Source organism: Neofelis nebulosa, chromosome 1 (genome assembly GCF_028018385.1).
Source record: "Neofelis nebulosa isolate mNeoNeb1 chromosome 1, mNeoNeb1.pri, whole genome shotgun sequence".
Classification (NCBI taxonomy): domain Eukaryota; kingdom Metazoa; phylum Chordata; class Mammalia; order Carnivora; family Felidae; genus Neofelis; species Neofelis nebulosa.
Genome location: NC_080782.1, coordinates 241,652,784 through 241,680,521, shown reverse-complemented (window position 1 = coordinate 241,680,521; position 27,738 = coordinate 241,652,784). Strand labels below are relative to the sequence as shown.

The window sequence follows — 27,738 nt, the reverse complement described above, 5'->3', positions numbered from 1 at the left end:
CCAACTGCCCTCGGCAGCTTCACACCCCTCCGAAATGGCGCCTGTCCTCTGTGTTTACACATCTGCATGCTGGTCTATGCTTCATCTCTCCTGACTCAATCAGTCTCCCACTCCTCTACTCCTACCCAAACTTTCTTACTGCGCCCTGAAATTCTCTCCGCAGTAAACATCTTTCACCTCTTCATTCACTGTATGCGTGGTCTTGCCTTATCTGAAACCTGGATCTCCACTAAGGACTTCTGAAAGGGAGGTTACTCATTTTTTCCCGCCTCACTGCTAATTCTAGACCTTTTTTCTTCTAACCTCTTGACAAAAATTTCTGTTCTTCTGAGGCAAATGTCATCCGGCTGGGCCACTGTCTGTTTTCCCTTTCAGCGGTCATCTACCAAAGTGCCCTCTCCCCATCTCTCAGTCACCCAAGGCTTTAGTGGCTGGTTCATGGTCCATCTCTCCGATCACACTCTCTCACATCCTTGAGAACTAATTCTTGAGATTCGAATTCCAGGACTACACCTAGAACCCCGAAATCACCCAGAACCGTTTCACCTCTGAAATCGTAAACCTCGGCACTTTACTCGTTGACTGCCAGCTCTGTTCTGCTCTGGGACTCCTACTAGAGCTGGCTTTCAACCTCACTGGCAGATCTCACTTCCCTGTTCCACTTTCTTTTCATTTCCCCTTTCCTTTCTTTTGCAATTCGACTTTCTTCTCTATTATCTTGCTCAGATTCCATGGCTCATTACTTAAAACCTCTTTCTCCTCAACAGCTTGAATTCCCTAGCCTGTGACCCTTCTCCTACCCATTCACTCAGCAAAATCCTAACTCTAATACAGCTGTCCAACATTTCGACTCCTACCTGTAGCCGGCAGGAGAATCGTCCCATCACCGCACTGACTGGTGACTATTCTTTCATGACCGACGCTATCTTCCGTCGGCCCCTTGAGGTCCCTTTTCGATCCCTTGAGGTTTCCTAGGACTCTCTGGTTGGGTCTCTTTCCTAATCACAGAAGCTACCTTGAACCTTCTTTCTGCACACGTCCTGCTTTATAAAAACAATCAAAGCTATCCAAAACAACCTGCTTCAGGTTCTTGCCACTGACTTTGCAAAATCTGCATGAAACACCCACCTGTATACATCCTTTCTTACTGGTGCAATGGAAAAGCTGTGCATCCTGTGGAATGCTGATCCTCCCATTGGTGCTCTGAAGACAATCCCTTCTCTCCCATTTTCAAGGAGTCTGTCCCACTCATACTTCCTTTCTCTCATTTCCTATCTCTCCCTCTCATCATCAGGAAACGTGCTCAAGTCTCTTGGTCTCACATGAACCAACATTCCCTTGGTCTGTCTCCGTCCCCAGCTACTGCCCTCTAATTCTTTTTGATCACACCCAGGTCTCTCAAGTGGTCTGAACTTAATTTTCTCTTCCCCTAACACTTTCTCCTCTTAGCTTCTGTGTTAACATTAGCTTGATTCTCTTTCGCTTCTTTGATCACTCTGCCCTAGTCTCTTTCTTGGGCACGGCTTCCTCTTCTACTGCCTTAAATGGTGGTATTCCTCTGGATCTCTCTGAGGCCTTCTCTTCTCACTTTAGACACCCGGCCCCATTCCTCCTCCCCAGACTTTAATTAAAATTGTAATCGCTCAGAGAGTTTGAGAAAATTATTTCTTACTTGATGAGTATTTTATTATTTAAAAACATCTATTAAAGAACATGGTATTAAAACATTTTCTATGTAGATTCTCTACTGTATGCAGACCTCACAACTTAATTCCTTAATAATACCCCGGTTAAATAAAACATATAAATAGAAAATTTTTTTAATAATTCTTTTTCTTTTTTCATGTTTATTTGTTTTTGAGAGAGAGAGAGAGAGAGCGAGAGAGAGAGAGAGCGAGAGCGAGCATGAGTAGGGAAGGGGCAGAGAGAGAGGGGAAGGGGCAGAGAGAGAGAGGAAGACACAGAATCCGAAGCAGGCTCCAGGCTCTGAGCTGTCACCACAGAGCCTGACGTGGGGCTTGAACTCATGAACCGTGAGCTCATGACTTGAGCCAAAGTCAGGCACTCAATCAACTGAGCCACCCAGGCACCCCAAACACATAAACAGAAATTTAACAACAAATCAAAATTACCTTTATCGCCAAGGTCTCTAAAAAAGGTTGATCCACGACAAGCTGGTTGGGTTCCTGCCAGTATATCCTCGATATCCTTTGAATACACATTAAAATCTTTAAGTTTAACTTATAAAAGTACATTTTCTATGTCACCAAAAAACAAATGAAAAGAAATAAAGAAAGAACTTTCTCCCACACATACTACTTACCTTTTTGGTCAGCTTCTTCACTGAAGTTTTACCTATAGCAAAAACGAAACACTATTTAGTATCCATATTACTTGGTAAAACTCAACTTCCACTAACAAAGAAAATCATTTAAAAGACAAAATAAACAACTAAATATTTGTTAAAAAAAAAAAAACTTGTCAATTTTGCTAATATCCTTATATCAAAGTTGTGAGCCGAGGAATTCTAAGTCTAAACACAAAGATACGTGGGTTCTTGTAAGACCTAGTTTTCAATTTCACTCACCCTACTTCAGACATGTAAAATCTTATCACCATTTTTATACTTCTCTTAGTTGTCTGTATCATAAATTCTTGCCAAGATGATTTAAAAATTCTTTTTGCTTTCACTGATTAAAAACATACACATTTATGTTTTAGAAAGCTACCTTTTTGAACCCTGAAAAGTTCTTTAAAGTTTACAGCTCTTCAGTCAATTTAAAAGTCTAGCCAACATGACTATCCATTCTGAAGTAGTGTTATTTTTAACAGTTTCCATTTGGATAACAGAGAATTAAAATTCTTGGGGCCCCTATGTGGCTCAGTTGGTTGAGCATCTGGCTCTTGATTTCAGCTCAAGTCATAATCCCAGGGACGTGGGACTGAGCTCCGAGTTGGGGGCTCCATGCTCCAAGCGTGGAGCCTGCTTAAGATTCTCTCTCTTTCCCTCTCTTCTTCTGCCCCTCTCCTCTGCTCTCTCTCTCTAAAATTAAACAAACAAACAAACCAACCCCAAAAATTCTTTCAGGTGTTTAGCCATCTTTTTCACTGCTCACAGCATTTTCCTCTGATCCACTATAATTCTAAAGCAATCAGTTGCTTCTTTTGTTGAGACTTATTCTGATGACAGCCTCAAGTCACTTATCCATCTGGAATACTGAAAAATGTTCTCCAGTACTTTGTTTCCCGCATAAGCCATGTGCATCACAAACTCCCCCTTCTGCTCTCAAGATTATCTTATCTATGAGGTTCCCTCAGTACAATGAAACGGTCTATGAAAGTTTAGGTGACGGGTTAAAAATATAAATATTTTTACACGTGCCTTTTCTGTAGCGTGGGATGCTTAATTTGGACTATAAATCTACTGGGGATGAATTCTATCATTTGGCATTAATAAACCATCAAGATTTTAGCTTTGCACTATTAATAAAGACAGTAGCTGTGAATATGACGGTCTCATTTTTAGAAACATCTATGACCATGTTTATAAACGTAGATGTTACTATTCTGGGATAATTTTAAACTATTATGTGTTACCCAATGACAAAGAACCCTAGATTCTAATATTAGGTGCTAATATACCATTAGATTATCAAATAGACAAAACTTATCATTTAATTTACAAACCTAAGGGTTTGTGTGAATGTGTGGTAATACAATGCCGATAACAAACCCCAGAAAACTATGTAATACGTGTATTTTATCTGCCTCTGCTATATTCTATTAAAAAAAGAAATTGATCATGATTCACTTACCTTATACTGTTTTTAAAGTCATATTCACATTTATTCATTACTATGGGCAGTTTTATTTTTAGACAATTAAGGTTAGTCCCCAAAAAGACTAATCCTCGTACCCAACTGAAAATGTATTCTAGGAAGTAATAAATGACAATCTTGAAGGTGACAATATGGGTGGTTGCTAAGTAATAAGACTATGTCTAAAGGGTCTTATATTTGCTTCATAGCTAGATTTTTTTTTTTTTTTTTGGTCTTTTAAAATCTTTGTTGTTAAAAAAATGCTCTACTTGAAACCAAGTGAGGAAAGAAGGTAGCATTTGCTTCCCTGCATCTAGAAGTCTTGATGTCAACAGCTAAGTCAGTAAAATTCAGTACTAGATGGAAAAATACAACAATAAAGTCATGAACCAATTGATAATATATTGGTAATATAACACCAGAATCACAGGTAAGAACTAAATTCTAAAACCTTATCAAGGCAGATCCCATCTCTGTCCTTTCCTTAATGTAGCCCAGTGATTAGCATTTAAATATTTACTGAATGAGTAACTGAATAAGAATTAGAAGATTCCAGAATGTCTTCTTATTCAGATCCTTGCCTTTCAGTGGTTAATAAATTATAATCCTCATTTTACAAATAAGACAAGTAAGGCCTACTGATGTGCAAAAGGAATTAGGTCACAATATGGGCAATGAAGGGTTTCTCACCCAGGGTTTTCAAAATCTGGTGTTAGATGCCTTGAGCGCTATTAAAGTAGTAATTGGGAACCCGTGGACCACTCTCAACATGTCAGGAAATTTCACAGAACTGAATGATTAAGCATGAGGTGGCTAGAGAAGCGACACTGGCTATTTCGTGTGGATTACAAGTTCTGCTTGGTATTTGAATAGGCATTTGATTATACAAAATGGAGAAACCATGTACCTAATGAACATCTCTCGTAAAAAAACATTTTTTAATGGAATCAATAATTAGAAAATGACATGTTAGCTGCCAAAAAGGGATCGCTCTCTTACATCAAACTCATTTTTAGATTAAAAAAAAAAAAAAGTCACAGCTACCGGGGGTGAATGCCTAATCTCTTTTGTTTCCTCTTTCTGCAACTTAATAAACTTTTCCTTGAGTAAGAGAAGGGGTTGTGGTGCTTCAAACCCAGAACTCTCTGGCAGGTCTCTCCAGCAGGGGGATGTCTCGCCCAGGTACGCCCCCTTGTGTACCACTTGTTCATATGCTGTACCAACGAGGAGACCGGAGATCAAAACAAGAGGTCCGTGGTCTGATCTGTAGTATGATGAGCCATGACCTTTATTCTTCTGACAGCAATTATAACATCAGGACATATTTATTAAATAAACCCAAATATATTTGGACACATTTTTCTATTTAAGAATAAGGAATAAAACCCATCTGTAAATACTCTAATTTTCCTTCAGGTTTTTCTGATTTTTTTTTTTTTTTTGGATCTGTTTTTTGGAGGGAGGGGAAAATTCCTGCGTTTCTTTCTTTAATTATTTCTACCTTCACACACATAAAAAACCCAGCCTTACTATATCATCGCTATTCCATATATACTCCTGTAGTCATATATGGAAATAACAGAATGGGGAAAACAGCAACAAAGGTAGATCTAGAGTTGAGACTGTGATGTTTTATTAAACGAGCATGAAGCGTGGAAAATACATTGTGGCTTTTCTTGGCAGGGGAGAGCATAGATCTTGAAGATCTATGAAGCACCGTGATGGAATTCTGGCTCAGGAAGTAGAATGTTTTTAAAGGTCTCCACTTCTCCTAGAGATTCCACCATGTGGCTTTCACCGTTTACAGAGGATTTTTCTGAAGTAAAACTAGGGAACAAGCACATCTCGTTACAGGCAAACAGCCACTTTAATACTTAAAGTAAAGCAAAACTGCATTCATACACACTAAGTACCGTCAGCGGTCAAACGCTAGCCAAAGTAGCGTTACTTGATGATTGTAACTGCAAACCATTAGTAACGGTATCTAATTCCATTTCATTTTGCTGGAAGTAAGTGGGCTTTCGACACATAGAAATTAGACAACAGGGACACTGCCATCGTACCTTTTGCATGAATATATGGAACACCTTGGCATCGATGTCAGAATCAGTACATGGCAGGACTAGTTACTCCAACACTCGCTTGAATCCAGTCACGGCTAATATGGAAGCCGAGGCAGAAAATGACACACTAGCAAAACAATTAAACTTCCCAATATCAGCAATAAAAGTGAAAACTGGAGGAAAAAAAGGAGGGCCAATTAAATGGCATCATTTTCCTTCAACAGAGCACGTGGCTTGCTTACTTCTGCTGGAATAAATACAGGAATAGATACCCTCTGGTTGGTATTTCTTCTAGAGGGAGACAAATGGTGATCTCCTGAGAGGTCTAAAATTGGCCTACTTGTCAACTTTGCCAAACTGCTCTTCAAATACATTTAAATTGGTTTTGAAGGGAAAAAAAGGTGACTCTTTTTTTGCAACCTCAAGTAGTGTGAAATAATAAGAACTACATTATAAACAGCAAATTATTTAATTCCAGTTTAAAAGCTGATGTAGGGGCACCTGGGTGGCTCAGTCGGTTGAGCGTCCCACGTCGGCTCAGGTCATGATCTCACCGTACGTGGGTTCGAGCCCCGCTCCGGGCTCTGTGCTGACAGCTCGGAGTCTGGAGCCTGCTTTACATTCTGTGTCTCCCTCTTTCTCTGCCCCTCCCCCTCTTGTGCTCTGTCTCTCTTCCTCTCAAAAATAAATAAATAAACATAAAAAAAAAAAACTTAAAAAAAAAGCTGATGTAAAGGGGGAAATACAGCAGCTAAGAAACTAAAGGGGAGAGGGGAAGATATGGAAAGCTTCTCCAAATAAGAAATGCTGACGTTAACATCTGAAGGATTAGCATGAATCAGCTCAGTACTGAGGCCCGGAGAGTTGGGAGCTCTAGGAACAGGGAGGAGAGCCTGCCAGTCACTTCTATCGTGATGAGGAGGGAGGAGAGGGGCAGGGTCATGCAAGTAGTTTTGGTGGCAAGAAGCCGGCAACTGCTATCTGAAGACTTTGATCTTCTCTTTGAGTAAGTGACCAGGTAGTTTGCTAGAACTCGTAGGAAAAAGTGTAAGAAACAGCATGTGTGCATCAGAGATTGCAGGAAGAAAGAAAAGCAACAGACTTTTGTATGGGGAGGCTATATCCTGTGACCCTGATAAGTCACTTATTTTAGTAGTTTTATTTGTAATTGCTTTTGTAATTGTCTACATAGATAATCATGTCTCTGAACAAAGACAGCGTTAGCTCTTCCTTTTAAACCTGTAGGTCTCCTTTCTTTTTCTGGCCTTTCGGCACCGGCTAGGACTTCCGGTACAGCGTTGAATACGAGTGGCGGAGTGGACAGCCTTGCCTCGTTCTTGACCTTTGGGGCAAAGCGGTCAACCCTTCACCATTAAAAGTGATCGTAGCAACTGGCTTCATGTCCATATGGCATTTGGGGATCTAGCCTCAAAAGTGCCATACTGTCACTTCCACACATGTTCTGTGAATTGAGGCAAGGGGAGGGGACACAGGCTCCACCTCTTGATGGCAAAGCTGTGGAAGACCATATGGGAACAGAAATACTGTTGCAGCCATTTTTGGAAATACAATCTGCCACAGCATCTTGACCAATTTATCACCTATGTGCAATCTGGGCTGTGTTCTTCACTAAAGGAAATTCTATCCAGTCTTCTCATACCCTCTGGTAAGTCCTGAGCACTCTTAGCCCCACTGACCTCTCCACTGAAACTTTAATACTGAAGACAGTCTATTACCCAGACTCTCAGGCTGTAAATTCCACTAACACAATAACACTATCTGTTTTATTCACCACTATATCCCAACATCCAACACAGTGCTTGTGGGCTTTAAACCTGTTCTTCTCACACGGGAAAATGCATACTCACTGGTTGGGGGTGAGTTGGTGATGAGCCAGGGGGCATGGAGGTCTCAAGTTACTTGCCATCATGCAGTCTGACAACTAAGGGAATCCTTATTGGGCTCCATTTTAGCTGTGCATGTGTTTATAAGAAAGCGCAGGGTAGAAATGTTTATATGTGTAGAGCAACCAATTGGAAAAAATTTGGTACTTTTGTATAGTGTTCAAATGCTGTTAGAGTAGATTACACTTAGAGCCCTGGTCTACACAGGTACTGACCTCATGTTTAACTGGAAGAATGAGAATGAGACTTCTTTTCTTAGTGAGTCTTAGAAGCCTAACACAGCAGTTATTTTTTGGAAAATGAATTTATCATCAATCTGTGCTTTTATTTTTTTTTTTATTTTTTAAATTTTTTTTTCAACATTTTTAATTTATTTTTGGGACAGAGAGAGACAGAGCATGAACGGGGGAGGGGCAGAGAGAGAGGGAGACACAGAATCGGAAACAGGCTCCAGGCTCCGAGCCATCGGCCCAGAGCCTGACGCGGGGCTCGAACTCACGGACCGCGAGATCGTGACCTGGCTGAAGTCGGACGCTTAACCGACTGCGCCACCCAGGCGCCCCCAATCTGTGCTTTTAAAACGTTTGATCATATAAAAAACCAAGCTACTTCCTATGAATCAATTCACTTTTCTACTAGAATTGCACTAGATGGATGCTTTGATTTACATGTCTGTTAGACCCACAAGGAATTCTCTGGTATTAAAAAAGCACGTAGGGTCTTGTTTTTATTATTTTAGTGTCTCCATTTATGTTTTATTTTAAAAAATATTTATTTGAGAGACAGCATGTGTGTGCACATGCTCAGGGGAGGGGCAGAGAGAGAGAATCCCAAGCAGGGTCTGTGCTGTCAGCACAGAGCCTGACGTGGGTCTTGATCCCATGAAGATCATGACTTGAGCTGAAAGCAAGAGCTGGTTTAACCAAATGAGCCACCCAAGTGCCCCTCCATTTACGTTTTCTAAACTTTAATAATTTTAATATTAATACTTAAAAAATTTTTTTTCCAACATTTATTTATCACTGAGAGAGAGAGAGAGAGAGAGAGAGAGAGACAGAGCATGAGATGGGAGGGGCAGAGAGAGGGGGAGACACAGAATCCAAAGCACACTCCAGGCTCCGAACTGTCAGCACAGAACCCTACGCGGGGCTCAAACCCACGAGCCATGAGATCATGACCTGAGCTGAAGTCGGACGCTTAACCGACTGAACCACCCAGGTGCCCCAATATTAATACTTTCAATTGGGTACAAGGATTGCATTTTATACATGTATTTTGTAAACCTTTATTATGATATATTTCATATACCACAAAATCCATCCATTTAGGCTGCACAGTTCAATAGTTTTGTGTACGCACAGAGTTGTATAGTCATCAATCACCACAATCTAATTTCAGAACATGACATCACCCGAAAACAATGCAAAACCACTGGCAGTCACTGCTCCGCCCCCATTCCTAGGCAACCACCAATCTACTTTCTGTCCCTACAGATCTGCCTATTCTGGACATCTCATAAAAATGGATCATACGAAACGTGGCCTTTTGTGGCTGTCTTCTTCAATTTAGCATAACGTTCCCTAAGTTCATGCACGTTGTAGCAGCTTGTATCAGTACTTCACCTTTTTCAAAGAGCTGGATGATACTCCACTGTATGAATATGCTATATTTTGCGGATCCATTCATCTGTTGGTAGGCATTTAGTTTGTTTCTGGTTTTTGGCTACTGTGAATAATGTTGCTATGAACATTCATGGACAAGTTTTTGTGTAGAGGCACATTTTTACTTCTTGGATGGTACACCTAGGAGTGGAACCGCTGGGTCATATAGTAACTCTATGTTTAACATTTTGAGGAACCGCTGAATTGTTTTCCAAAGTTCTACCGGTTCACATTCCCATAAGCAATATGTTAAGGTTCTGATTTCACCACATCCTTGTCAACGCTTTTTATTGTCTGTCAAAGACTGGTATTTAAACACAAGAAATTTGAAGCGTAAACTTGAAACTAAGGGAAATTTGGAATATCCTGAAATCATAATGGACTATGTCAACAATGAATGTACATGGGTTTGAACTGTGAATGTATGTTCTCCTCCTTATGATTTTCTTAACATTTTCTTTTCCCTACTTTTTTTTAAGAATGCAGTGTATAATATGTGTAACATACAAAATATATGTTATTAAACTGTTTATATTATCAGTAAGGCTATTAGTAGTTGAGTTACTGGGGAGTCACAAGCTCTATGTGGATTTCTGACTGCATGGGGGTATGCACCCCAATCCTTATATTGTTCAAGGATCAATTATACTAGCAAAGACCTACTTCAAATACAACTAATAAACTGAAACTAAGGGTAAGCTGTAGTCAATTTGAAAAGCATAAGATAGACCAAGAAGTTTTGTCTTCTAAACTAGCTGGCTCAGTGAGAAGAGCAAGTGATTCTTGGTCTTGGGGTCATGAGTTCGAGCCCCATGCTGGGTGTAGAGATTACTTAAAAATGAATAAGTATGTTAAAAAAAACCTCAGAAAATAAAATGTAGGTTCTATTAGTGGGGAGATGTGACTGAGCCTAAACCTTGTTGTCTCTTAAGAAAACCTGTAGAAACAACTATATAGAATTCTTTTTAGTCACCCAAGAGCATTTCAAAAAGCAATGACGAAACATTTCCGGAAGAACATCCCTACTTTTTTTCACTGAAAATGAAAGAAGCTGGTGCAAAGACTTCTTTAGGGAAACGACCTTTTCAACAAATGGTGCTGGGACAACTGGATGGATACTCAAATGCAAAAGGATGCATACGGACCCTACCTCTTACCATATACAAAGTTAACTCAATGGATCATAGATCTAAACAGAAGAGCTAAAACTATACGAACTTTTACAAGAGGTGAAATTCTTCATGAACCCAGATTAGCTCACAGATTCTTTAACGGACACCTATAGCACAAGCAACCAAGGGGAGCCTGGGTGGCTCAGGCAGTTGTGTCGACTTCGGTTCAGGTCATGATCTCGCGGTTCGTGGGTTCGAGCCCTGCGTTGGACTCTGTGCTGACAGCTTGGAGCCTGGAGCCTGCTTCCCATTCTGTGTCTCCCTCTCTCTCTGTCCTTCCCCTGCTCATGTGCTCTCTCTCTCTCCCTCTCTCTCAAAAATAAATATTTAAAAATAATTTAAAAAACCAAACAAACAAGCAACTAAAGGAAAGAAAATGGATCAACTGGACTTCATCAAGATTAAGACCTTGTGTGTCAAAGGAGACTGTCAAAAAAGGGAAAAGACAGCATCCAGAACGGGAGAACATTACTGGAAATAATTTATCTGGTAACAGTCTAGTATTCAGAATATATAAAGAACTCTTACAACTCCATAATAAAAACCTAAATAAGCCCGGTAAAAATGGGTAAAAAATATGAAGATATTTTTCCAAAGAAGATGTTCCAGTGGCCAACACGTACACAAATAGATGCTCGATATGACCGTTCATCAGGAAAATGCAAATTGATACAAGATAACACTTCACGCGCACTAGGATGGCGATCATAAAAAAACAAACATTGGAAAATAACAAGTTTGGGGGAGGGTGTAGAGAGATGGAACCCTCACACGCTGCTAGCGGGAATGTAGAAACGGTGCGGACCCTGGGGAAGAGTTTGGCCGTTCCTCAAAAAGCTCGACAGAATCACCACACGACCCAGCATTCCGCTCCTAAGTGTACACCCACGAGCAGTGGGAACACGTTCATACAAAAGCCTGCACGTGAATGTCAGGGAAGTGTTTGCTTATCTGCGGTAACCAAAAAGTTGAAACCACCACCAAATGACAGATGACAAAACAGGAACAGTATGTCCATAAGCTAGAATATGTTCAGCCGTTTAAGAAACGAAGTAATATATGCTATAACATAATGAGTCTTGAGAACATTATGCTAACTGAAAGAAGTCAGACACAAAAGGACAAATACCGTATGATTCCACCCATCAGAGGTATCCAGAATAGGCAAATTCATAGAGACAGAAAGTAGATCAGGAATATAACAAAGGTAAGTAGAGAGAGGGAGAAAGTGTTACTGATTGATCCCACAGCCCTATCCCAGACCTTCAGAATCAACATCATCAGGGGAGGCCGGAAAGAGCTTGAGATTTTTAACAAGTGCTCCAAGTGAATGTATTATGAAGCAAGTTTGGAAAATCCTGTTATCACATTTGATTAGAAAGAATGAAATTATACCTAATTTGATAGAGTTGAAAACGATCTCAGAGACTAGCCCCAAATCAATACCTATGATAGTGGCAAAAAAATATATATATTTTATTTTTTTTTTAATGTTTATTTATCTTAGAGAGAGAGAGAGAGAGAGAGATTTCTTTGACAGAGCATGAGTGGGGGAAGGGCAGAGAGAGAGGGAGACCCCGAATCCGAAGCAGGCTCCAGGCTCTGAGCTGTCAGCACAGAGCCCTAGGCGGGGCTCGAACTCACAGACCGTGAGGTCATGACCTGAGCCGAAGTCAGACGCTCAACCGACTGAGCCATCCAGGTGCCCCAAGAACTATATATTTTAACTATAACCATTTTAAAATTTAAGATTCACTTGTGGAATTTCAAAAGTCCAAGATAAATACACAAAGACATGGGCTCACACAAGCAACCCTGGCACATGCACCACAATAAACTGCCAACAGGTTAAGCTGAATTTGGTTTATTTATTTATTTGCAAATAGTCTGTGTTGTAAGTATATACAAAGGCCCTCAATATATGGAGGTAAGGAACAGTCCGGACCAGTATGGGGCAAGCTTCCTGTGGTATCTTTCTCCTACTGGCCTTATTCCTCTCTTCCCAGACACTCCCTGACATCTCTTCTGTGACTCCTTTTTGTTTACACTTGGCTTTCAGTAATAGAGGATTAAGCTGTGACTTTATTCTTAAGGGGATTTATATTATAAAAAGGCTTCTGGTTGTGGGAAAAAACTTTTTTAAGAATTAAGCTAAAATCAGTCCAACAAGTGGTGGAACAGATATTTTTTATGGGGTAGAGGCAGCACTGATTTCCCTCCAATATTATTACCAATAATTATTATAAACTGTAGCTGCATAAACAAGAGATACAAATATCTGCCTTCTCTTGGGAAAGAGTTCTCCTGGTAAAATGCACTCTGTTACCTTAGCCCAGACACTTTTGGTTTTCCAAAGCTACATAAATTCATTAATGTTTGGTTTTCAGTTTTTAACCACTGAAACTTAAGCAGAATTACAACTAAAAATACTTATTGTGCCCCCCCCCCCGCCCCAATTTTGGGAATAATGCTTATTGTAAAATCTTTAAAAGATATGGAAAAGAATGAAAGAATTAACATCCTTCACACTCCGAGAACGCAGACACAACAACTGCCCCGATGCTTTGCATCTTCCCTAATAAGAGTAACAATTACAGGAAGTGGCCAAAATCTCAGCCCCCACGTGCCAGAACTCAGTGCTCTACTTGTATCGCGTTACTGAATCTCCACCCTTGAAGGGAGGCGCTGCTGGCATTCCCGTTTCAGTGACGAGGCAATCGAGGCTGGGAGACCCACTTCTTCCAGGGGGCAGGGGCAGCGTCCCAACTCCGCGCGCATGCTCTCAAGTGTGCTGCTCCCTTTCCATCTCGTATGCCGACTCCATCCATGCCTGGAGCCCCTGGGCCCTACGATCTGTTTGATGCCGCCACCGTTTCGTTGTTCCTTTTGCCTGCTGGTGTTGTAATTTCCCACCTGGCTCAGTTTCCACGTCCGACCAGTGCAATCATTTCCTTGCTTCTATTTCACGTTGTCACATGCTCTTGGCCGACCCCAACCCTGGTCAGAGCCAACTCCCTGCCTTTTCCGTCCCAACACTTGTCCAGTGAACATGGAGAAAAGTAACTACAATCACGTTGATTAGACTCACTTAAAATTCGTAAGTAGTGACCTCCACTGGGATTACAATAAGGCTATTGGCGATCATGTTACATTGCTCAATCCTTACGATCAAACCTGACTGTTTTAGAAGACTACTCTGGCAAATCTCCAACACCTCACCCCCCTCTTCACTCTCAGCCGATGACCTGGATTCTTAATTCACCGAGAAAGAGAAACAGAACTTGCACGAGCTCCCACCATGCAGCGTGCCTTTTCCAAGGCCAAGCTTCCGTGCTGTTATTAGTCTCTTTCCCCTCCTACTTTCTCAAAGACTTTGTCCTGGAAACTCTCTCTTTGCTGCACTGTCAAGTTTTCCTCTCTCATCTGTCAACGTATAAACTTTTGTTTTTCCTGTCTTTTAAAAAAAAATTTTTTTTTTTTTTAACGTTTTATTTATTTTTGAGACGGAGAGAGACAGAGCATGAACGGGGGAGGGGCAGAGAGAGAGGGAGACACAGAATCTGAAGCAGGCTCCAGGCTCTGAGCCATCAGCCCAGAGCCCGACGCGGGGCTCGAACCCACGGACCGCGAGATCGTGACCTGAGCTGAAGTCGGCCGCTCAACCGACTGAGCCACCCAGGCGCCCCTCACTTGTTTTGGTTTTTAGATTCCACATATAAGTGAAATCATTTGGTACTTGTCTTTCTCTGGCTTATGTCACTTAGCCTAACACCTAGGTCCATCAATGTCGTAAGATTGCAAATTGCAAGATTTCATTTTTTATGGCTAAGTAATATTCCACTGCGGTATAAAGATATATCATAGGCACCCCCCCCCCCCCCGGCCTTTTTTATTTGAGTATAGTTGACACACAATGTTACGTTAGTTTCAAGTGTACCACACAGCGATTTGACAGGTTTACACATTATGCTATGTTCCCAAGATACACTGCATCACTATCCATTCATCCACTGATGGACATGTGGGTTGCTTCGGTATCCTGGCAGTTGTAAATGATGCTGCTACGAACACAGGGGTGCATATACTTTTTCAAATTGGTGTTTTCATTTTCTTCAGGTAAATATCCAGAAGTGAAATTACTGGATCATATGGTATTTCTACTTTTCATGTTTTGAGTAACACCATACTGCTTTCCATGGTGGCTGTACCAATTTGCATTCCTACCAATAGTGCACAAGGGATCCCTCTTCTCCACATCCTTGCCAACACTTACATTTCTTACCTTTTTGACACTAACCATTCTGACAGGCGTAAGGTGCTATGTCACTGTGGTTTTGATTTGCATTTCTCTGGTGATTAGTGATGTTGAGCATCACATGTGTCTGTTGGCCGTGTAGTTTTCTTTTTTTTAAATGTCTATTCCGACCCTCGACCCATTTTTAAATCAGATTGGGCTTTTTGGTATTGAGTTGTAGGAGATATTTATATATTTTGGATATTAACCTGTTATCAGATACATCATTTGCAAATATCTTCCCCATTCAGTAGGTTGTCTTTTCATTTTGTTGACAGTTTCCCTGCCATGCAAAAGCTTTTTAGTTTGCTGTGGTTCCAACTGTTCATTATTATTTTTGTTGTCTTTGCCTGAGGAGACAGATCCAAAACAATATTGTTAAGACCGATGTCCAAAAGTTTATCACCTATGTTTTTAGGAGTTTTATGGCTTCAGGTCTCACATTTAGGTCTTTAATCCATGTTAGTTAATCTTTTAGCTTTAAATAACACTAATTTACTGAAAAGTCTTAAATTTACACTTTTGGTTCAATTCTCTTTCTTGTGTATCTAACTGCTTACCTAATCTCTTCTCTTGTTATGAACACCTGCTATATGTCAAGTACTTTTCTGGGCATTTGGTCTGTGTCACTGAGCACAAGAGACAAAAATCCCTGCTCACAGGGAACAGGCATTCTAGGGGTGGAAGACAGACAGTAAACCTAGAAAATAAGTAAATTAGATATAGTATACATTAGATCATGATAAGTGTTATGAGAAAAACCTGAACAAGGTAAGAGGGATTAAAAGTGCAGCAAGATGAATGGGTGTGTGTGCGTGTGTGTGCGTGTGTGTGTGTGAGAGACTACAGTTCTTCATTGAGAAGGCAATTTTAGCAAAAAGGGAAGGGGTTAATGAAGAGATATCTGGACAATGTGTTGCAGGCAAAGGGAACATCCAGTGTAAAGGCCCTAGATGGGACACGTTTGTTGTGTCTGATGGGAAGCAAGGTGGCCGTGTGGCTGGAAAGGAGAGCTAAGAAGAGAATAACAGGAGTTTAAGGTCAGAGAGGTGATGGTGGTGGGCAGATAGCTTTATAAAATACTTTAATGTCATATTTAATTCAGCTCTGTGTATCTGTCTAACTTGGATTTATGAGAAACAGAAGGGCAGTAGATAGCATGCTTATGTCTAGTCTTTGGAGAAAGGGCTAAAAATTTATGTTGTAGGTCTTGAGGATTTGGACAGCCCCCTCCTTCACTGCTGTCTGGGCTGGCTTTTTAGCAAACTTTCCTATATTTCCATTGCAAAGCCTGCAAATGAGGTTAAAAAAGAAATTGCCAATCTTAGCACATCCTTCATCCACTTCTGTGCCTCCTGCCTTAGTTCGGTCAGCTAAATAAAAATGCAGCTCTGTCTGACTAAATGAATTGAAATAAAGTGTCCTAAACAAAATTTATAAGGTAGACAGATACTGTGCAACATTCCATATGTGCTATTATAACAGCATTTGTTCTAAGGCATTATATAAATATGTTAAAGAATTATATACTATGTAGGGGTGCCTGGACGGCTCAGTTGGTTAAGTGTCCGACTTCGGCTCAGGTCATGATCTCACGGCACCCGAGTTCGAACCCTGTGTTGTGCTCCGTGCTGACAGCTCAGAGCCTGGAGCCTGCTTTGTGTCTCCTCTGCTCTCTGCCCCTCCCCCACTCACACTCAGTCAGTCTCTCTCTCTCTCTCTCTCTCAAAAATAAACATTGAAAAAAGAATCATATAATAGGTATAAGATATACATTATATGATAACAGAACAATACATTCGATTAAGCATGCTGGCCATTAAGGCAAAAAGAAAAGTACGCTTGACCACAAAATTTTCATTTTCTAACATAACACAACGTTCTAACAGTATAAAGACATATTATGGTAATCCTAAACACATTTTCAGCAACGTTTTTAATTATGAAGATGCCAAACTTAATTCACTAAAATTATAATGTATGAGGAATACACCAAGTATCATATTCTACTAAAACAAGCAGCCTGATCAAACTACCATGAGAAAAAGTCATATGAAATTTGGCTATTGTCTCCAAATAAAGCTTAAGTGAATTTCTCATGGCAGTATTGCTGCTTTGTTATAAACACAGCTTTATTATGAAACAGTTGGTTGTTAAGTTGCTTTGTGACTAAGCAAAGAGCACAACACAGAGGAGAGACATAGGCACCAGCCAGAGCAACAAGGGCTCTGAGTGTTAAGCTAAAAGTTGTGGGAAACGCTAAATAATTTTAAGTGGGAGTGTAAAAGGATGAGTTGTTAGTACGGGGAAAAAAGAAGCCTAAACTGAAGGAAAGGCAGCCATTGCAATAATCCAGGGAGAAGTGCTGACAGCCTAAACTAAAGCAAAGGAAATAAGAAAAGGACAGACACAAGAGAAATTAAGGAGGCAGAATGAGCAGGTCTTGGTGATGGGCTGTATATAAAAATGAAAGAGATATAGGGGCGCCTGGGTGGCGCAGTCGGTTAAGTGGCCGACTTCAGCTCAGGTCATGATCTCGCAGTCCATGAGCTCGAGCCCCGCGTTGGGCTCTGTGCTGACCGCTCAGAGCCTGGAGCCTGTTTCAGATTCTGTGTCTCCCTCTCTCTCTGATCCTCCCCCGTTCATGCTCTGTCTCTCTCTGTCTCAAAAATAAATAAACGTTAAAAAAAATTAAAAAAAAAAAATGAGAGAGATATAGATGTCTGTGAAAACTCCCAAAAGACTGAGTGGCTCAGGGAGGTGATGAGGGTTGTGCCATCACAAAGAAGATACGGGGAAAGAAAAGATTTGATGGGAATTCAGGCTCAGACACGTTGATTTTCTTTTTTAAAAAATTATTTTTAGGGACGCCTGGGTGGCTCAGTCGGTTAAGCGGCCGACTTCGGCTCAGGTCATGATCTCACGGTCCGTGAGTTCGAGCCCTGCGTCGGGGCTCTGTGCTGACCGCTCAGAGCCTGGAGCCTGCTTCAGATTCTGTGTCTCCCTCTCTCTCTGACCCTCCCCTGTTCATGCTCTGTCTCTATCTCAAAAATAAATAAACATTAAAAAAAAAAATTTTAAAAAAAATTATTTTTATTTGTGTGAGAGAGAGAGAGAGGACATGTGCCTGCACACGCGATCTGCGGGGGCAGGGCAGAGGGAGTGGGGAGGCAGGGGGTGGGGGGAGAGAGAGGAGAGAGAGGAGAGAGAGGAGGGAGAGAGGACAGCAAGAGAGAGAGAGAGAGAGAGAGAGAGAGAGAGAGAGAGAGAGAGAGAATCCTGAGCAAGCTCCGCACTCAGTGCAGGGCCCAACGTGGGGCTCGATCTCACGAGCCACGAGATCATGACCTGAGCCGAAATCAAGAGTTGGATGAGCCACCCAGGTGCTCCAGACGTGCTGAGTTCCTAATGCCTGTGGGGATAACACCCAAGTGTCTAACGGACAGCCAAGATATGTGCTTCTGGTGGCCACCAGAGTTTGAGGCTAAAGCGAAAAATATCTAAAGGAACAGCCACTTAAACAGCTGAAGTCATGAGTGACAATAAGATCATTCAGGGATTATGCATAGAGTGACCAGAGCTAAGGGAGCACATGAGCATTTAAGAATCGATAGGTAGAAGAGTAGCCACAAAACCAGCTGAGAGGTAACGAACACATCTGTTAGAAAAAAACAAACAAACAGGAGATATGTGTTACAGGGAGAACAAAGTTTCGAGGAGGGAGTAAATGCTGCTCAAAGATTAAGAAGACTCAGAAAAAGCAGCCTTTGGTCTTGGCAATCTGGGGGTCGGTGGTAATGCTTAAAAGATAACATTCAGTGGAGAGGTTAGAGAGGAAGCCAGGCTGCGGGGCACCGAAGTGTACGTGAGCTGTAAAGCAAGGAGTATGGATGGCTGAAATCTGGCTGAGAAGACAAGAGCCAAAGAGAAGCGGAGATCACGTTCACGTTGGGGATTTTTCCGAGAGTAAACACACAGGACGAGTTGTAAATTTCAGAGGAGGCAGTAGAGATTCAAAGAATGACAGAACTAGAGGAGATGCTGGGGGAATTAGTCTCAGCAGCGTGAGGAGCACACCAGCCTGAGGGTGTGTAAATGCCTTAGAGGGTCCAGGTGAAGCCAAAGAACGTAAATTTAGAGGCTCCAATCCGCACAGTCATGTGACTTTTCTCCCAGGAGGTCTTAGGTTTAACAAGAAAGACAAAGGAGAAAGATGTTTGAAAGCAAGCATTAATGACTGACAAGATGACAAACCATGCAGCTACAGAAAAGGGAGAAGATCCAGAAGTGCTGAGGTCAAGAATAGGTGTTTTGGGTATGAGAAAGTGGGGCAGGTGGAGGGCCGCCAGAGACTGGGCCTCTGTGATCTGAAATTTCTAAACCGGAGCAATCCCAGGCAATGGGCATAGGATGTGAGCGAAAAGAGGCCAGGTCCCTGGAACTGAGAAGCTTACAGTTGTAAGGCTAAAGAAATTGAGTAGAAAATTGCAAGCTGGAATTCAATGTAAAGGAACCTAAATAAGGGAAAATGGTGTTTCAAGCACATAAACTAGTTCTCAAGGGAGCATGCTTTTATGGCATTTAGAGTCTGCAAAGGGGAATCAAAGACGGCACGGACCTGCCCCAAACCGAGCAAAGAATGTAGAGGCAGCATCGAACGTCCCCTTGAAAGAGCAGGGAGGTGATTTCCACAAGCCCCATCAATTACTATCAGCAAAGTGTATTATTTGCACGAAGTCCCAAAAACTACGTCCCGGGCAAAAGTGAGTTTCGGATCTAATAAATCTCAGATTGTTTTGTTTCTTTCTGTTTATACGATGAAGATCATGGGTCACTGGGTTGGCTCTGCTTTTCCTTGTTTTTCTGTTCACCATGATCCGAAGGAATGCAACCAAGATTATTATCTTCTTATCCATGATGAAAAATGAAGATGAAGTACATCATATGCATAAAGGACGTATTATTTGGCCTGCAAATTACTGAATTCTTGATTTAGCTAAATGCCTTCTGATGAGTTTAATTGCATTCCAATGAATAATAAAAGTGCAAACACTCTTAAGAACCTAAATTGGTTAAATCAAGCACTGCATAAAAACAATGAAACAAAGAAAAAAGCCATGTAAACTTTGAACTTGATTAGAAGAATAGCATGGGTCTGTGGCTAAAATAAGGTAAAAGCAAAAACTGGATTCAACTGAAAGAAGATAAAAGGGAAGAAATTCTTTGATAACATTAAGCATAGAATAATAGTTGATGAGGAATAAAATACAAATGTTTAAGGAAAATCAAAGGAGTGAACCACTGAGTTAGGGGAAGAGAAAACAAATACTAATACCTATTATTTACAAGTATATGATACATTAACACTTTGAGGATGATGATCCGTTTCTTACAACCTCTACTTGGAACACTTATATGAAAAAATGAACAAAAATCACAGTCTAGGAGACAGCATAGACATTTCTGATAACCAAGAGCTGTCTGGCTACAAAATATTTCTAGGTAATTCTTCCGTTATCTTTTGTTTTTTCCCATACTGTCTATCATCCCACTGTTTTGTGTCTTTTAGAACCAAAATTTTCAGAAAAAGCAATCTGTATCTGCTGTTTTCCTTCCTTCTGATTGTGTTCACCTGCCCACCAGTCTCTTGAAACTGATCTACCAAAGGTCCTAATGGCTCCTGCTAGTGACCAAATGCAATAGCCTCTTTCCAGTTATCATTCTACTGGACCTTTCTGGAACATCCACCCACACTCTTGACCAAATATTTTCTGACTTCTATGATACTACATTCTCACTGCTGGTTAATAGTCGTATTTTAAAATTCTCTGTAATTGCCTCTTCTTGTTTCACTTACCTTTTAAATGTCGATTTAAGAAGCATTTTAAACTTTTTCTCTTTTATACCCACAATATATTTTGCAGATGAATTAGAAATGGTAAGAACAAGAAGAAAATATAAAAACTGACAGGGCCAGAAACTCAGCGTGTACTACTAGCAGCTGGTGATGCCCTTGCAGGCTGTGTTTTATGCTTTATGATGAAACCAGAAATGAGTAGCAGAAGGAAAACTAAAAAATTCAAATATTGTGGACATTAAGCAACACACCACTCAAATAACCAATGGGTCAAGGGAGCAATGACAAGGGAAATTTGAAAATACCTTGAGAAGAATGGAAATGAAAATCACCACATACTGAAACTTATAGGACACATTAAAACACTGCCTACGGTGTTGCTTTTGCTACAGAAACTTAAGTGGGTACTGGGGAGCACCCGGGTGGCTCAGTCTGTTAAACGTCCGACTTCACCTCAGGTCATGATCTCACGGTTTGTGGGTTCGAGCCCCGAGTCGGGTTCTGTGCTCACAGCTCAGAGCCTGGAGCCTGCTTCCCATTCTGCGTCTCCCTCTCTTTCTCTCAAAAATAAATAAACGTTAAAAAAAATTTTTTTCAATAAAAAAAAGTGGGTACTGAAGCCTCTATTATTGTTGAATTATCTATTTCTGTCTTAATGTCTACAGTTTTTCCTTCATGTATCTTGATATGCTCTTCTTACTAGGTGCACAGTTATATCTTGCTGGTGGATGGCCCTTTTCTCATTTAAAATGTCCCTATTTATTTCTGGTAACATTTTTTAAAGTCTATTTTATTTCATACTAGTAGAACCACACTCCAGCATACTTGTGGTGGTCGTTTGTATATCTTTTCCCATCTTTTCACTTTCACTCCTTTTTCTTTTTCGCATCTAGACTGCGTCTGCCGTTAACAGCAATTAGTTGGATGTTGTTTTTAAACCTAGTCTGACCACATGAAAAGATGTTCATCATCACTTACCATCAGGGAAATGCAAATGAAAACTACGATGAGCTATCACCTCCCACCTGTCGGAGGTGGCTAAAATCAGCAACACAAGAAACAACAGGTGTTGGCAAGGATGTGGTGAAAAAGGAACCCTCTTGCGCTGCTGACGGGAATGCAAACTGGTGCGGCCGCTGCGGAAAACAGTATGGAGGTTCCTCAAAAAGCTAAAAATAGAACCATCTTACGACCCAGCAGTTGCACTATTGAGTATTTACCCAAAGAATACAAAAACACTAATTCAAAGGGATATATGCACCCTGTGTTTACTGCAGCATTGACAATAACTAAGATATGAAGAAGCCTAAGTGCCCATGGACTGATAAATGGATAAAGAAGATGTGTCCTATATATATACATACTAGATTATTATTTGGCCATGATAAGTATGAAATCTTGCCATTTGCACTGATACGGATGGAGCTAGAGTATACATGCTAAGTGAAATAAGTCAGTTAGAGAAAGACAAATATCCTATGATTTCACTCCTATGTGGAATTTAAGAAACAAAATGAGCAAAGGGGGAAAAAAAGAGACAAATCAAGAAACAGCCTTTTAATTATATGGAATAAACTGATGTTTACCGAAGGGGAGAGGAGTTGAGGGATGGGTTAAACAGGTGATGGGGATGAAGGAGGGCACTTGTACTGAGTACAGAATTGCCGAATCACTATATTGTACACCTGGAACTAATATAACACTGTATGTTAACTGGAATTTAAAAAATCTAGTCTGACGAATTCTGCCTTTTGATTGCATTGCTCGATCCATGCCCATCTGATGGTAGTACTGACATAGCTGATTTATATCTACCATTTTACTTTGTGTTTTCTATGTGTGTTAAGCCTTGGACGTTGCTTCTCGGGGAGGCACAACTTTGGGTGTGCCCACAATCACTGGGATGACAACAGTTTTTGGCAGTTCTCCTGGTCCCTTTCCCTGACCGTATCACGGTGTTAAGCTCCACTAACTGTCAGCTATTGTTTCTGAGAATGCCTGGGACACAGATTGCTTCGGACAATAACACAATCAAAATTGGGCTCCTTGAAGGCATGGTTCCCATGGTCAGTATTTAATATTTGTTATGGACCCAGGAGGGCTCCTTCTAGCTGCCTTTCTCTCATTCTTTTCTGCAAACTAGCCAGCCTACAGTTAAGCTTGTTATCTTCACTGAACCTATCAAAATCCTCTCAATTACCTTTCACCACACTCTTCCACCTGTTTTTTTTTTAGAGCATCCTCAGGCTTAAACTTCTCTCTGCTGTTTAAAATAAAGTCAGTTTCTTTGCAAAGAGATTAGGAACTATTTTTTTTTTTTTTTTTTTTTAACCACCTGCTTCTTCCCCCAGGCAATATCTTTGACCCAGGCCTCTAGAGCTGGGAGTAGGGCTCTGACACCTCTACTCCAAAAGGTGGGTGGTAGTAATCTCCAGTCTCAGTGTGGAAGCAATGCCTTATGAGCTGGGAAAAAAGAAATCAAGGTTTCAATATTCTCAGTGGCACAGAGCCCAAGGCAGACTCTCAATTCTGTGAGTGAGGTCTGGGGGGGCAAGAAGGGAGCTCCGACCTCTGAACTGCACTTGCACAGAAGTTAGCCTTGGCAAGTAACTGAGGGCAGGCAGGATGAGAAATGCCGGTGTCCTGCTCAACCCTGGGAAGTGAGTCTTCTGCCTAGGAGCCGCGGGTAGAGGGAACCCTGTGTTCTTGGCTGCACCAGTCCGGAATGGAGTTTCGGCCTCAATGAACTGAAAGGAGGGAGGGATCAGTCTTAGTTCAAACACTACAGACCCTCATTTCTTATCCAATTTTAGCTGATTTTTTGAATATATGCTTCTCCACGTGCTGTATGGCCTTAAGAACATTTCTAGAGACTTTAAATGATATTTTAAAATATTTAATCAGGGGCGCCTGGGTGGCGCAGTCGGTTAAGCGTCCGACTTCAGTCAGGTCACGATCTCGCGGTCCGTGAGTTCGAGCCCCGCGTCAGGCTCTGGGCTGATGGCTCGGAGCCTGGAGCCTGTTTCCGATTCTGTGTCTCCCTCTCTCTCTGCCCCTCCCCCGTTCATGCTCTGTCTCTCTCTGTCCCAAAAATAAATAAAAAAAAAAACGTTGAAAAAGAAAAAAAAAAAATTTAAAATATTTAATCAGTTTCAGTGGGAAGCAGGTCCACGGAGCTCCTCAGGTTGACACGATGGGAGCTGATCTCTTCAGTTTGTTCACTTACTACTAAATAAAATTCCATTGTATAAACACACGAACAGTGTATTTATCCATTCTCTAAATGATGGACATTTGGGTTGTTTCTAGCTTTTTTTGCTACTATTGCTGCTATGAGTATTCTTATACATATATTCTATACATGGGCAAGTGTTCCTGTTGGTTGTGCAGTATGTATACACAGAGGAAGGGGATTTTTAGATCAAAAGTTATGCCAACTTTACAAGGCAATGCCAAATTGTTTTCTAAAGCACCTGTTCCAGTCGATACTTATAACCAATAGGACATAAAAGTAAGGCCTTACTGATCTATATCCTCTATAGCCTTTGTTATTAAGAGACTTGACTGTTGAAAATCTAAAAGGTATAAACTTGTATCTTGTAGTCACTAATAAAGGTAAATATATGTTTAAGTTTATTGTTCTTGTATGTTTCCTCTTCTGTGAATGCCATTTGTTTCTTCTGCCCATTTTTTGATCAGGTTGTCTTTTTCTTATTGATTTGTAGATTTGTACATATTTTAAATATTCTTTGTCAGCGCCGTACATAAATGTTGCCAGTTGGTGGCTTGTCTTCAATTTTTTTAATGTGACTTTGGATAAACAGAAGTTCTAATTTTAATATAGTTGAATTTGTCAATCTCTTCTGTTAGTCCTTTTTGTGTTTTAAGAAATGTTTCTCTAGCCCAAGGAGACAGATTTTTAAAATTATTTTTATAATTTAACAATTTTAAAATTATCTCCTTCCATATAGAGTAGATTTATTGAATAGGTCCTCCTTTCCACGCTGATTTACAATGCCCCTTCTATCATACATGAGCTCCACTTATGCCCATGTGTTTCTGGGCTCTATCCTGCTCCAATGACCAATCTGTCTATTCCTGTACCAATGCCACTTGATATTAATTACTATAACTTTATAATAAGTCGTAAGCTGGTAGGAGTGTCTTAGATAGTTCAGGCCTGTTGTTTTTCCATTCAAATTTTCAAATCAGCCTGTCATGATACATACACACACACACCCTACTGGGACTTAAAAAAAAATTTTTTTTTTAATGTTTATTTATTTTTGAGATGTTTATTTATTTTTGAGAGAGTGTGAGCAGGAGAGGGGCAGAGAGAGACAGGGAGAGAGAAAGAGAATCCCCAGCAGGCTCCGCGCTGTCAGCAGTGAGGCCGATGTGGGGCTCGAACTCACGAACTGTGAGGTCATGACCTGAGCCAAAGTCAGACATTTAACAGACTGAGCCACCGAGGCGTCCCACCCTATTGGGATTATTACTGGAATTACACCGAATCTATAGGTTAGGGGTTACAATTTGGGGTCTATGGACCCAATTATGCTTGCAGAAATGTTTAGTTGTGTAGCAGGGTGTTTTACACAATTTTGAAATTTGAATGCTTCTTACAGCTGACCCCTTCTCCCCCACCACCATCATATTGTACGTTGATTCAATCTACATAATACTTTTCTGCCTGGTCCTACATGTTACTGAATTTGCCACTCAGTCTCACATACCATTCCTTCCAAGGATTCTCTTGAGAGTCCCAACTTCCTTCTGAAGATACCAGCTGAAGGCTCCAAATTTCCCACTTCCTTATTATGCAGAAATACTTAGCCCATCTTTGTCTAATTCTGCAATGTTGGCCATACCCAAAGGATATTACTTTTTTTTTTTTTTTTTAACTTTTTTTATTTATTTTTTTTGGGACAGAGAGAGACAGAGCATGAACGGGGGAGGGGCAGAGAGAGAGGGAGACACAGAATCGGAAACAGGCTCCAGGCTCCGAGCCAACAGCCCAGAGCCTGACACGGGGCTCGAACTCACGGACCGCGAGATCGTGACCTGACTGAAGTCGGACGCTTAACCGACTGCGCCACCCAGGCGCCCTGATATTACTTTTTATAACTGGATAGATTCCTTAAGGTATTTCTTCCAGATAAAAGAACAACTTTTCCTAAAAGGAATTCTGAAATCTTAATGTTACTTACTCAGAATATAGCCAACTTTAAAAATAATCTTTTCTTTTATGGGTTTTGTACAAAATGAGAATCATATGATACTACTTTGCCCCACTTGGTTAACCTGGCTAGAGGTTTATCAATTTTATGATCTTTCCAAAAGTCCAGCTTTTGGTTTCATTGATTTTCTCTATTAATTTCCTGTTTCAAATTTCAATGGTATCTGCTCCAATATTTTATCTTCTGCTTATTTTGGATTTAACTTGCTCTTCTTTTTTGAATTTGCTAAATTGGAACTTAGATTCTGGAATTTAGGTATTTCTTCTTTTCTAACCTGCATTCAGTGCTAACAATTTCCCCCTAGGCATGGCCTTTGCTGTATCCTATAAATTTTCATCGGTTGTATCTCCATTTTCATTTAGTTCAAAATATTTAAAACTTTTTTTTTGGACTCATGTTTTATTTAGAAGTGTGTTTTTTAGGGGCTCCTGGGTGGCTCAGCTGGTTAAATGTCTGACTCTTGATTTGGGCTCAGGTCATGATCTCACGGTTTGTGAGTTCGAACCCTGCGTCGGGCTCTGCACTGACAGGGCGAAGCCTGCTTGAGATTCTCTCTCCCTCTCCCTTTGCCGCTCTCCCACTTGTGCACTCTTTCAAAATTAATAAACAAACTTAAAAAAAAAAAAGAAGTGGCTGATCTTTAAATATTGTGAAAACTTCCAGTTACCTTTATTACTGATTTCTAGTTTAATTCTATTGTGGCCTGAGCGCATGTTCATATGATTTTTATTTTTCTAAGTTTGTTTGGGTGTGTTTGATGGCCGCAGACGTGGTCAGTCTTGGTGAAGGCTCCAGGTTGGAGTGAGAGTGTAATCCTCTGTCGTTGGATACAGTATTCTGTAAGTGTGAGGTAGATCCGGTTGGCTGACTGGGCTGCGTGGCTACATCCTTACTCGTTCTCTGCCTGCTGCTGCCAATCACCAACAGGGGGCTGCTGAAGCCTCCAGCCTAAGGGGAGATTCACCTACTTCTCCTCGCAGTTCTATCAGTTTTTGCCTCATGTATTTTGACGCTCTGTAGTTGGCCACATACACAGTAGGGATTGTTATGTGCTCCTGAAGAACTGCCCCCTTTTGTCATGATATAATGCCCCTCTTTATTCCTGAAAACTTCCCTTGCTCTGAAATATGGTTTGTTTGTACTTAATATAGCTATTCTAGCTTTCTTTTTTGCAGGGTTAACATGGTACATCTTTCTCCACCCCTTTATTTTACATCTATGTCTTTATATTTAAAGTGAGTTTCTTTTCCATAACACAAATAAATGAGATACCTGTCTCTGATTGGTGTCTTTAGACCTTTCATAGCTAAAGTGATTATCGATATAGTTGGATTACTATCTACGATATTTGTAACTGTTTTCTGTTCATCATTGTTTTTTGCTTCCTTTTTTGTCTTTTTTGTATAATTGGATTCTCTCCTCTCATAGCATGTCAATTATATCTCTTCAAATATATTTTAGTGGTTTCCCCAAGGTGTGCAACATACATTTATAACTAACCTAAGTCTACTCTCAAGTAACACCATACTGCTTCACGGGTAGTGCAGGTGCCTTATAGCAGAGCATCCCCAGTTCCTCAACCCCATTCCTCAGAACGCTGCTGGCATGCATTTCACTCTTCCATAAGCTATAATCATTGCTGCCATTGTTATTTCGAGAAAACTGTCAGATCCGTTAAGAAAAATGATTTTCTTGTGTCTTCATTTATTCCTTTTCTAACTCTGTTACT

General features: G+C 40.7%; 1 protein-coding gene across 1 annotated transcript in view; it reads right to left on the bottom strand.

Moving 5' to 3' along the window:
- The window catches only part of MICU2 (mitochondrial calcium uptake 2), a 147,570-nt gene that overhangs the window by 81,228 nt on the left and 38,604 nt on the right, over positions 1 to 27,738 (bottom strand). Inside the window, exons 3-4 of the mRNA XM_058722464.1 lie at positions 2,324 to 2,355; positions 2,133 to 2,208 (exon numbers count right to left, since the gene is read on the bottom strand). Coding sequence (XP_058578447.1) covers positions 2,133 to 2,208; positions 2,324 to 2,355 — 108 coding nt within the window. The remainder of the gene's footprint in view (positions 1 to 2,132; positions 2,209 to 2,323; positions 2,356 to 27,738) is intronic.